This window comes from Oryza sativa, chromosome 7 (assembly GCF_034140825.1).
Source record: "Oryza sativa Japonica Group chromosome 7, ASM3414082v1".
In the NCBI taxonomy this organism is placed as follows: domain Eukaryota; kingdom Viridiplantae; phylum Streptophyta; class Magnoliopsida; order Poales; family Poaceae; genus Oryza; species Oryza sativa.
In genome coordinates this window covers 1,934,980-1,947,898 of record NC_089041.1, presented here as the reverse complement: position 1 = coordinate 1,947,898, position 12,919 = coordinate 1,934,980, and the positions used below count along the sequence as shown (strand labels likewise).

The following is a 12,919-nucleotide window of genomic DNA, read 5'->3' as shown; positions in this document are numbered from 1 at the left end:
ATTTTATATTGCAGACGGACCGTAAGTGGCCACGTCTGCAAAAACGTGCTCCATTTTCGCGTGCGGCTTTTTAAAATGACCACACGAAAAAAAATCAATTTTCGCATATGGGCCACTTAACAAGTCCTGTTAAATGGTCCGCACACAAAAATAGCTCACCCACCGGATGTTTCAAAAATTTTCTAAACGCACCCTAAATCCCTCGATCGGGCACACGCGCACACGCACTCTCTTAGGCAGGTAGCACCTGAAATTTGAAAACTTATTTTACAAATAGACCCATTGGAAAACTTAAACCGGAAATGGTCCTTTTTGGGGCGCCAGAGTGGCTGGCGCCGTACCCCAACATGGCGGCGCCAGCCACACTGGCGCCGTGCCCGTGCCACCGTGGCCCTAGGGCTGTCGTGGAGGTGCTGATTGGGCAGAGTGGGGCGCCAGCCACACTGGCGCCGCCCCACATAACAGGGCGCCAGCATGGCTGGCGCACCCCTCCTCTGCGGGCCCCACCAACTTTCTCCCTCCCACAAATTTTGCCAAGTCGGTTCTGCCTCTGGGCAAAGGCTGGCGCCCCCCCCACCAGATCGCGGCGCCAGGGTGGCTGGCGCCGCCCTCCTCCCCCACCCGACACCCTTCTGCCTCCGGGCCTCGGCTGGCGCCGCCCTCAGGACCACGGCGCCAGGGTGGCTGGCGCCGCCCTCCTCCCCCCCCCCCCGAAACCCTTCTGCCTCCGGGCCACGGCTGGCGCCGACCTACTGGACCATGGCGCCAGTGTAGCTGGCGCCGCCCTCCCCCCACCCCGAAACCCTTCTGCCTCGCGGCAGTAGCTAGCGCCGCCCTCCCAAACCGCGGCGCCAGGGTGATTGGCGCCGCCCTCTGCCTCCTTGCAAATTGAAGATACATATTACACAAATGTACCAATTCACAGTTCGCAATTCAAATCACAATTCACAGTTTCATACAGACTAAAACAAGTTCCAATTGCACAAATCACAATGCCAAAAGTCCATCACATAGTCCATCACATATTCGACACATCAAACAATGCCAAAAGTCCATCACATATTCGACACATCAAACAATGCCAAAAGTCCATCCTATATTCCACACATGAAACAATGTCAAAAGTCAATCACATAGTCCATCACATAGTCCTCACATAGTCCATCACATTTTATATCACATAGTGCACCACATATGTCATACTACCAACAAATAGATTAACTTCATACAAATCACTTCTTCCGTTGGCGCCGAATAGCTTGCGAGCCCGGAGTGTACCTACATTTGAAAATCCAATGTTTAAAACATTTTAAAAACAAAATGAGGGGAATCAAATAACATTTGAGAATGGAAAGCTCATTTTACCTCTTTTTCGCTGCCCAAGTGGATCGCAAGTTGTATTGTGTGGGTTGCGTCCCCTGAGGCGCGTCGGGAAGCTGCGACATGTCTATCTCCTCAACGTTTGGTGCGACGTAGTCCTCATCCTCCTCCTCGTCGTCGTCATCGTCGCTAGGTGGAGCCGACGCCTTCCCCTTTCCCCTCCCTTGCGGAATGCGTGACGACGACGAGCCACCAACTTCTTCACGCTCTTCTTCACGCTCTTCTATCCTCTTTTTTTAATCTTCAAATTTGAGTCAGCAACAAATTCTTCACCATCATACGGTGGCCACTGTGTGGGGTCGAGGTATGGCTCAAAGCGACTTGCCCATGTGTTCACAACGGCTCTTGAAGAGAAATGATACGGCATTCGGTTGGGAGATTCCTCATCAATTGCATGAATCAGATAAACGTGGATAAGATGTGAGCAAGGCATATGGTAGAGCAATGGCCTTTGGCAAGAACATGAGTTCCCCTCACCTTCAACTTTGAAGGCTCTTGCGCCGAATCTAACACCACCACGCGTTATACCACCCCTCTCTGTGACCTCATATGTCTTTTTCTGCTTATCGAAACACCTTGAAGTGTGTTTGTTCGCCTTACTTTTTTGCATCTTCATCTTACTAGCAACCTTGGTGGACCAACGCTCCCCTAACTGTACTCGCTTCACTGCTTCATGTCTGTTCACAAAGTAATCATTGCACTTCATAAATGTAAATGATACTATGGCCGTCACTGGAAGCTTACGAACACCAACTAGCATGCTATTGAACTGTTCGGCCATGTTGGTTGTCATGTAACCCCACCGGCGGCCATTTCTATCGTATGCACGAGACCACTTATCTTTATCCAACAACTCATCTTCAAGCCATTTACGAGGACCTTCGGGAATACGCTGCCTTAGTGCCTCAACATCCCTCTCAAATATCCACTTCTCGTTAATCTGACATATCCTTAGGAGCTCTTTTGTCTGATGCTTGTCCGCACCGGCCTTGTAGAAATTAGCACTGAAGTGCCTCATGCACCATCGGTGGTGAACCGGTGGCAATCCTGGAACAGGAGTCCTCATGGCATTCATTATACCAGCATGTCGATCTGAGATAATACAAACCTCCCTATGCGGCCCAACCACAATCCGTCGGACAAGATCGATAAACCAGCACTAGTCTTGTTAATTCTCTTTCTCCACCAAGGCAAAAGCTAAAGGTACAAGTTGGTCCTCTGCATCAGCTGATAATGCAGTCATCAAGGCACCACCGTATTTCCCAGTTAGGAAGGTTGCATCTATAGCTAGTACTGGCCTGCAATGCTTAAAAGCCTCAACGGAAGGACCAAAGCACCAGAATGCACGCATAAAAATTTTCTTGGTCACTCCATCAACGTTGACAACCCTATCAGGATGAGTATCGATGTGGTAGACCATACTGGGATTTCTCTGCTTAATGGCTTGCAGCAAAGTGGGCAAACGGACGTACGCTTCACCCCATTCACCGTAAATGAGCTTCATAGCCTCTTCTTGTGCCCTCCAAGCCTTGCCATACTTCACCCTATACTGGAAAACCTCAAATATATACAAAGCTAACGCAGAAGCAGAGAGTGTAGGTTGCAGTTTTATGGCATTGCATAACCTATTTGCTATGAACTTAGATGTCAGCTGCCGGTGGCTCCCTGAACCTTCGGCAGTAGCACAACTATGTTCCTTACCAACCCGTGATATCCTCCACGTGCCACTAGACCTCTTAGTTGCATGGACCTTCCATTTGCACCGTGGGTTTTCACATTTAACAGTGTACCTCCTATTTGCGGCAGAATTGACAACACGGTATGGACGATGGTGCACGATGGCGTACTCCTGAAGCCATAGCTTCAATGCGACCATGGATGGGAACTCTAAACCCTTTCTGAGACCATCCACCTAGAATGGTTCTGGCAACTGATCTAGGTTGATGCCGCCATCTAGTATTGCACCATGGGCATGTGTTAGGTCCCTAAACTCAGGAATGTCTGGCTTCCTCCCAAACACCTTCTCAAACGCACGACATTCCTCTAATGCTAACTTGTCATTGTTAGTTAGTGGAGGGAATGGACGGTCATCATCAGAGTCTTCAGCAAATTCAACATCATATTGCTCAACACTTGCCTCCTCGTCAACCTCCTCTCTATTGACTTCTACTGAGACAGAATCGTGACCACCACTCAATTCGACATCAAAGTAATCATCTGGATTCACATATTGGCTTGCTACTTCCGTCGGGTATTCAGGGTTGCCTCCGTACAACGACCAATGCACACTCTCCGACAAATGTTCACTTAGATCAAGCCCCTCTTGTACTAACTCCCTTTTCATCTCCCTCGCTGCATCCACATCATCACTACCGCAATGTCTCTTTGATGGTCCTGCCTCCCCTAAATCATTTCCAAGCAAAGGTCTCTTCTTATCTCCTTCCCCCTCCAAGTCTTCTCGTACCAACTCAGTCTTACTTGCACCCCCTCCACGGCGAGAAGAATATGTCACAAAATTCTTCTCAACGTAATGATAAGAAGGAGATTTGTTTAGATCCAAATTTTCTACGGTCCGTACCAACTTTGATGCAAACACCTCTAGAGATCTAAACTGAGACTCTTTTACCAAATCAAAGTAAACTTCCCATTCCAACTGACCTATCACATTTAATATATACTTATGCCCTTGACCAACATCGTATCTCCCATAAAAATGAATCTCCACATTATCCTCGGTCCATCCAAGAGCTTCTTTCACTCGTGACCTTAGTTCATCTAGAGTTGGGTGGGTGGGAAACAAAATGGTCTTCAATGACATATCCTCAAACTCAACATGTGCACCAACATAAGGTTCCACCACTTTACCACCGTAGTAAACACGAACAATTCTATCCATCTACACCAAAAAATCAAATGTAACTTTTCAACATAAATTAAATCTTCATTCCTAAACGTAGTCCAAACCGACATACTATAACCAATGCATAACTTAATTTGTCCCAAAGCTACTACTCCAAAAAAAAAATTTAATCTACCTACAACTATCAACAAGTTTACTAGTGCATTACACATCGAAATATTACAAATACTCCGTCATACAACCCAACCTAGTTCTAATTAACTATAATCAATTTCTATAATGCAACTAAAATTTTCTCCCCTTCATATAATTAATGGTTAAAAGTTTAACCTATAGGCTATAGCATCAAGTCCATCAAATTAAAATTACTTTCATGGCTCAACCCTAATTTTTCATCCATCCATCCAACCAAACAATCCAAAAATTAACATTACCACATATATGGTTAAAAAAATCATGACACCAATGAGTACATTGCAAACATGTAGCACTACAACAAGTAAATCCCAAGAACAAATGCTAAAAATCACAAATTTGGGCTAAAAAGGGGTTCTAGGGTTACCCTTCGATCTACAAATTCAACCAATAAAAACGAAAAAAAAAGAGGGGGGAATGGAGGAGTCTACATTTCTCTTCGATTTCTACAAAAAATCCCGCGAAAAACGAGTTCAAATGGAGTGGATTTGAGGTGGGGAGGTGAGGGGGAGAGAGAGGGGGAGAGCTGCTGCTGCTCAGCTCGGGCTGATGCTTGGGCGAAAATGGGAGTGGGGAGGAGAAAGGTGGTGGGGCCCACGGGGTTTAAGGGGGCGGCCCACAGAGAAGGGGCGGCGCCAGTGTGGCTAGCGCCCCCCTTCTGCCTAGTCAGCACCTCTACGCCAGCCCTAGGGCCACAGTGGCACGGGCACGGCGCCAGTGTGGCTGGCGCCGCCATGTTGGGGTACGGCGCCAGCCACTCTGGTGCCCCAAAAAGGACTATTTCCGGTTTAAGTTTTTCTAGAGGTCTATTTGTAAAATAAGTTTTCAAAAAGGACTAAAATGTAAAAATTTCAGCAGGTAGCACCGTAGCAGCACGGTCACGGGTTGAGCACTTGAGCTAGTGGTGGTGGTCAAACTCAAACGAAGCATGCGTCCACCGTTCCACCGGCTATAGCAGAAGCTATACCACCCAGCAAGGGCAAAGCATCTCTGCTGCTTGGCTGATCCGTCCCATGGCTGTACTAGTATGTGCCTGTGTATAGTGGATTCATTGGGGCAAAAGTCAAACGGCCAGGCTGGGTTTGTACAGGATTGACAAACTAGCTCCATGTTATAATTATCTACGCCTCCAGTCTAAAGAAAAACAAATCCTAGATAAAAATATGTCCAGATATATATAAGTAGATAAAAATTATTTTTTCTTGTTAGAGGAGTACTTCCTCTATTTAATATTATTAGTTACTTATTTGATCTTGTTTCGAAACCTACGTATTAATCTGACTCTGTTTTTTTTCTAATTTGCATATTTGACCTGTTTTTTCAAAATCAAACATTACATTTGACTCTAATTCCACTACATCATTAGAGTATCGTTTAGAATAAAATGCGAATGAGTAGGGTTAAGGTGTCTTCGTGTGTATTTTGTTCAATTTGGCAATCTTGCTAAAATTTTAACAACCTTACCACCGAAATTTGATAATATCGAAATTTGGTAAGGTTAAAAATAGTAGCAAAGTGAATAAGCCCGAAGTTAAAAATTTGTTGAGTGGAATTGCGAGTTTTGTTTGTTTTGAAGTTGGAACATCAGAAAAGAAAAACAATTTTCTGGAGTAGTAGTAGTCTACTATATCCGCAGCGTGAGTGCGTGACGGGTGGGGCCAGGGTTCATAGACCTGGTCTATACAGGGCAACGGCTAGAAATAAGATAGAGGAGACACACAGACACAGGAAGAGACAAGAAGCAAACGCGACGCGTCTCGGCGAGTGAGAGGAGGAAGCAAACCCTAGCCGCCGTCGCAACCCTACTCTCGTTCGTCCGTACGTCGGTGGCATGGCGGCTATGGCGCTGCGCTCTCTCGTGAGGAAGGTCATGCCCGTCCCGGCTGCTCTCCGCCGGGCGCCGCCGTCATCGCGCTCCCTCCACCACCTCGAGGTTGTTTCTCTTCCTTTCCCCTTCTCAACTTCCTTATTTCTGTCAGATCCCGCGATAGGTTCTAGTCACCATCCTCGCGCAATTACGCCACCTCGCTCGCCGGGCTCAGGATCTGCTTCTTGTTTCCGCGATTCGATTCACCTCGCGCTTCGCCCCTACCCCGATTAGCGTCCAATTTGGGGGAAAATTTTCGATTTCTTCCAAGTTTCTTCTTTTCCGTAATCATTTGCTTCATGGCCTGCCTGATGTTAACTTTTGTGAAACACAAGCAGAACTGGGTTCCCCCTCCCGCGAATTATTACTTGTCTGAACCTAAAATTTATGCTCCGAGATTGATAATCCTTGAATTCTACCGGAATTTGATACCCTGCCTCTGCATGTATATGCTGTTGTCTCTTAATTGTTCGCTTGCTAAGCCATATGAGTAGTATATTGTTAGACTGTATGGATTGGATCGTGTAGTTTGTTATGATACATAGAATTATTTTCCCTTTCTATCTACATTCTTTTATATATGCTAGTAGTATTTAACAGCTGGAGTAGTATCTTTGGCTACACAAGTGCAAGATGTAACACTTCAGTTACATCAGGGTATGTGCAACTGACTAAATGAGCAACTTATTATGTCTTCCTTCCCCTTCCCTATTTCTGTCAGATCCTGCAATATGTTTAGTCACCATCCTCGCGCAATTTGGCCATCTCGCTTCCTGGGCTCAGGATTTGTTTTCTTGTTTTCGTGATTCACCTAGTGCTTGCCCCCAAACCAAATTAGAGCCCAATGGGGGAAAAGTTTCACTTTTTTTTCTATAAAAAGTTCTTCTTTTCTGTACTCATTTGCTTCATTGCTTGGATGATGTTAACTAGGTTTAACACAAGCAAACTGGTTTTCCCGTCAATTATTAGTTGTTTCAACCTAAAATTTATGCTTCGAGATTACACCCTTTAATTCTACCAGCATTTCAAACCCTGCCTCTGCATGCATACTGTTATGTCTTAATTGCTGGCTTGCTAAGCCATATATACCATGCAGTAACAACTATAGTAACTATGGCTAAGCAAGTGCAAGATGTTACAGTTCATAAGGTACGCACGATTGACTAGTTATGATGTTAATTGCTAGCCCCTCCTCTGCTGTTTGGTAGCTTGCACTTGGCAATGCCTAGCAATCTGATTCTGTTTCTTCCTTCATGTGGAATTGTAGGATAAGCTGCGTGGCACGACATCTCCCAAGACTACAGCTCCTCCTGGCAATGGCAGGGGCAGCTATTTCAAAGACAATCATCCGACTTTTGCTGAATTGGTTCAACGAGATACAGATCGGAGGAGCTTCAACAGGATGTTGGTGGCAGGTGCTGCTTCAGGCTATGCTGTTGCCCTTGTCATTATGTTATCTCTTCGCCGTAGTGTGAAGGAAGATCTTCGCAATAACATCTACGACTAGCAGCTTTACCCACCTGTCTAGGGGCTATTTATTTCTATTTTTGTGTGTGACTCTGCCTATAATGGCATGTGTTTAATGTGGCATGCATGTGACATGTCTTTATGTAAGACTAATTATCGGTGTAATGTATTGTTGTTGCACTCTATGCATTGGTACCCTATATATCTGCTGTTTGCAAGTAGATGCTATGAAGTAACGATTTGTTATGGATGATCTGTACGCAACATTACTTAGGGTTTTTGGATGAGCTTAATTAGTTCTGTGTTTATATATTATGGATCACTGTTATGGTATCATGAGTCATGACCAAGTTGCTGCTGTTTAATTTGCATTACCTCTGGAGCTGTGATATCAGTTTCGCTACTTTCTTGCTTGAGAATTATTGCTTGGGATTTTCATTTTGAAAACTGTTTAATTTGTCAAGTTTGTTATTTCCAACCGAGTTGTTGGTCATGATATATGGATTTTTAACTGTGTTGCTGATTAAGTGGTTTCGGTTAGCTTAGATACGGTTAACTTGAACTGTCAATAGTTGCAATTTGCAACACACATTCAACTCAGTGTTCACCATGTGGTTGTTTGCAATGTTTTCTATCAATACCATCCACTGCATCTCCTTTTGGTTTTGTTCAGCGTCTTGTGCTGTTAGCAACCAGCAGGGACAACGATACGACCATATTCAACTGACGCAGGTTCCACTATTATGATTTTTAGTAGCATATGAATGAATTAGGAGGACTTCATGGCTACTGCCAAGATAAATTGGAGACATGTTGATAAACTGACGTGTGGGCTCAGAAAATCATAGGATTGATGCTGTCCATGTACTTGCTGTTTCTTTCTGTTGCATTGCATTCGTTAGTTTTTTTTTTGTTTGCAGAAATATGTGTGGGCTTAATCTTTTCTGAGATCTGTATGTTAGGTTTACTAAATAAAAAGAAGTATGCTCCATTCTTAACAATTGTGTACTATTTAGCTTTTCTTTTTTAGATGCCTCTGGGTTTTTTTTTAATTTCTGAGGTTTGTGAATTTTACTATCTGGAGAACTCCAGAAACAGTTGAATCAGGTGCAAAAATGGCACATATATATAATACATGCTAGGACAAGCTATTTTATTTGAAGCAGCTGGCAACTAAGAATAAATAGGAATGTGCAATAGAGGATACTTGTGGAGGCTACTGTTGTGATATACTAGTATAAATAAGAATGCAAGACCAACTAGGAAGAATGCCACGAGGAGTGTGCAGCACACTTGTGTAATGTGCAGTGTAGTGGCCCTCTGTTAAAATGTACTAACAAGTAAACGTAGGTCCAGATATGCCTCTGAAAGTTGTTATGTTTTGAGATGGAGATAGTACTTATTTACAGTATACATAAGACAATGACATGTGTAGTAATCCTAAGTTCTTCTAAAACCTCGGTATTGATTCCTATCAAAATATCCCAGTATATCATATGCCATTACAGTAGATGACAGTAATTTTTGCTTCTCATACAGCAAAATCACATGACAGTAGTTTTGTTTCTCACACAACAAAATCACAAACCCCCAAACCCCCCTCCCCTCCCCTTGTAGGCCATCTCAATATTCACTCCTAGGCATGTCCAACTCCAAAAGATTGCTATATGTTGGGAGTAAAAGAGAGGAAATCACATGGCATCTCAGTAAAAAATTAGAGGAGATCAACATCATAAAGAGTTACCACATATATCACAGCAGCAGCAGTAGGTGACTGAGTTCCATAAAGAGTACTGTAGTAGATTGCCATAGAGCTAGCAGGATGATCATTACATACTCCTAGGAAGCATTGGTGTGGGTTACAACCAATGGTGCTGCATAGTCTCATCCATCTTGCAACATTACATATTACTAGTACTAATCATGGAAATTGTTACTGCTAGGGAATGAAGATAACAGGTACTAAACTCCACAAGTAAAGATACTAATACTCTAGACACTAGCTAGTACTCAGGCAATGATGTGATATATGTGGATCTCTACTTGGCGCTTGGAGTAGCAACCGTGGTGCTGTTGTTGGAGTCCTCCTCCTTTGTGCGGAACCAGGAGTCCCGGTAGGACTTGAGGGTGAGGGCCCTGATCAGGCAGCCCATTGATTCGGTCCATGCCTCCTGCACGTACCGGTTCCTCACCTCTCGAACCCTCTCCTGTTGGGCGAGATCGAGAAGTGTGGCTTCGGCTTCATCCATGAAGTCGGTTTTGACAGCCTTGAACTCTTTTCCATTGAGGAAGTTGACCACAGTCATCTCCCCAACTGTGAGCGCGTAGTCAAAGAATCCAATCACCAGAATGGAGACTGCAGCCAGAACAAAAACACAGACAAGGAAGACTTGGTACAGAGGTCGGGGGGCCTTGAGCAGCTTCTTGCTCGACAGACACTCGGCTGTGTGCGCTTTGATTGCATCCTCTGTTATCTTCATCTGCGCGCGGAAGGCGTCCTCCATCTCCTTCAACGCCTCCGGCGGCGCCTGGCACGGCCACCCGCCCCTTGTCCCATAGGTGCGGCGAGCCACACCTGCAGTTGTCGGCGGCGACGCGGGAAGGCTGCACTTCTCCGCCGCCGCCGCTGGAGATGGCCGACGACGAGTAGGGCAACCCACCGCCACCGGCGCCGAGCTTGAGCTTGCCTGACGGAGCCAGGATCTGGGCCAGACCAGGCTTGAGGCCGAGCCCTAGAGGTTGCGCTCCGGGCACCTGGTCGCGCGCCACCGCCGCACGTCCCGGCGCGCCTTCTCCACCCCCGGCTTGGCGCCTGCGTCTTGACGATCGACGGCCGCCGGAGGGAGGGCGGCGAACTTGATGACCTTGGGGACGTGGTCGAGGGTGGCCAGCGCACGACCCGCCGCGCTGTCCACGGCCGAGCTGGCGACCCCGCGGCCGCCGACGAGAGCCATCGCCGCGGTCGCCCGGCTTTTCTTGGCCACGCGCAGAAGGAGGGCCATGGGCGACGGCGAGGGTGGAGGGGCGCGCCGCCGGCGGGTAGCTTCTCCGGCCTCCGGGAGAGGACTAGCCTAGCCTAGGGTTTCGCCGCCCTCGCCTGGAGGCTTTGGATTCGAAATGAGCGCCTCCGCGTCTCTTGTCCTAATAATTGAGGGAGGGACGGAGGGAGGGAGGGACAGCTGGGCACTTTCTAGAGTATTCCTACCTTGCATATTTGGTGGTAAAGGAAAAATGAATACGGTAGAGAAAAGAAAAAAAATTATAGGATTGATCAATGGGATCCATCATATTACGATTAAAAAAATCCCTTACAATTCAGGAAATTAACCCTACCGTACATGACAGGAGCGTGTTTGAGGAAATTACTTATCTAGTTTTATGTTTTATATACCGTGAGACGAATGGAGTAAATTGAAGTAATTGCAGTAGATAGTAGTGGCAACTCGATTTGTCATGCCAATAATTTATTACTAGGTTACATAACTAAGCTAACCAGAATTAAGCTTTTAATTAGCTGGGCATTAATTGTACTCCGAAGCACCCCCACAACTCCTATGAGGTATACTACTCACTCCGTTTCAGGTTATAAAATGTTTTGACTTTGGTCAAAGTTAAAGTGCTTTAAATTTGACAAGTTTATAGAAAAAAGTAATATTTTTTATCTAAGATAAATATATTATAAAAATATATTTAATTATTAATGTAATAAAATTAATTTGGTAATGTAAATATTACTATATTTATCTATAAACTTAGTCAAATTTGAATGAGTTTAACTCTGACCAAAGTCAAAACAGCTACTACGTTTGGATCTTTCTCCCATCTTGCTTAGTCGGGTGAGGATAAGTTAGCCCGGCTGAGCTATAGCTCGAAGTAGCCAGGCTTATTGTTTGGTTCTGCCGGGCAAATAAGCATGCTCATGTGATAGTAAAATGGATGATTTGACTAGTAAGCAAGTCCTCAAGCGAAGAAAAAACGATCCATATGCATTGGCCGGACTCTAGCCTAGAGAAGAATAAACAGTCTAATTGATGATTTTTAATATGATTACAAAGAGCCACTCACAGAGGGTTTGGTGCAACCAGACGATCGCTTGCCCACTCGGGAGAGCCGATTTGGCTCTCCGCCGGGAGCAAGCTTTTTTGGGCGGTTATAGCCCACATTGCCTGGCAAAGCAAGTTTTTAATCGCTCTACCAAACACCTCGCTTTGCTAAGCTAATTAAGGCTAGGATTTGGTTTGCCAAGGATCCAAACGTGCCCCTAATAACATGAAACGGAGGGAGCACTAAAATGCTTCATTCATAGTGTAATTTTGGCCCTTTCAAACAAATGATTGGACACGCTCTTTCTTTTGGAACATGGGAATTTGAAAGCACGGGATTATGATGCCACGCTTTTTGAATTCCTGCCGAAAATTAGAAACGCTTCAAACAGTCGTGTAGACATAACACATGAAAAAAAAAGAGAGGGGAGAATAGCTACTTTAGTCCCTAACCTTTTAAATGGTCCAAAAAAATTCTTAAACTTTGTTATAAGGCCTAGAATAATTCTTGGGTCCACCAAAATCATCATATGGATATGCCATGTCATCATTCATGCAAAATCAATGATGAATTGTCCAATTTACCCTTACATATATCATAAAAAAATAAATATTAGTGTGAATTATACATAACCATAGGAAAAAAATACTTCTCCTTTTTTTTTCACTCTTTTGAGGTATATTTCTGCTCTTACATATACCATATTTTTTAAAAACTTTTTTCTTTTGTTTTTATTTTCCTATGATATATGTGAGGGTAAATTAGATAAATCATATAGATTTTACATAGGAAGGTGACGTACGTGGTATGTCCATATGGCGATTTTGGTGGGACTAAGGACTATATCAGCCCACATGACAAATTTAAAGAACTTGTTTAGACAATATAAAAGATTAAGGACTAAAATGACCCAAAAGCGAAACTTTAGGAATCTTATTGGCTATTCTCCCAAAAAAATTCAGCAATTGCGGGCACAATAAGAGAGGATTTTCAAATGAAACTTTAGGAACCAACCATCTGTTCCAAATGGCTTCATAGTTAGGCAAGTTTGACTTTTTGGTGTAAATGTTTGGTTGAAGCCAAAGTTTTGGTATGCCATACTTTTC

General features: G+C 44.5%; 2 protein-coding genes across 2 annotated transcripts; one reads left to right on the top strand and one right to left on the bottom strand.

Moving 5' to 3' along the window:
* The first annotated feature begins 6,161 nt into the window (after window positions 1-6,161).
* Window positions 6,162-8,015, top strand: LOC4342354 (uncharacterized). The gene is made up of 2 exons (XM_015790717.3): window positions 6,162-6,368; window positions 7,570-8,015. Exons 1-2 carry the CDS (start codon window positions 6,267-6,269, stop codon window positions 7,807-7,809), a joined length of 342 nt encoding a protein of 113 aa, XP_015646203.1. The 5' UTR covers window positions 6,162-6,266; the 3' UTR covers window positions 7,810-8,015.
* Window positions 8,016-9,548: 1,533 nt separating this feature from the next.
* Window positions 9,549-10,883, bottom strand: LOC4342353 (uncharacterized). The gene has a single exon (XM_015790926.3). The coding sequence runs from the start codon at window positions 10,271-10,273 to the stop codon at window positions 9,809-9,811; it is 465 nt and encodes a 154-aa protein (XP_015646412.1). The 5' UTR covers window positions 10,274-10,883; the 3' UTR covers window positions 9,549-9,808.
* Window positions 10,884-12,919: the final 2,036 nt, after the last annotated feature.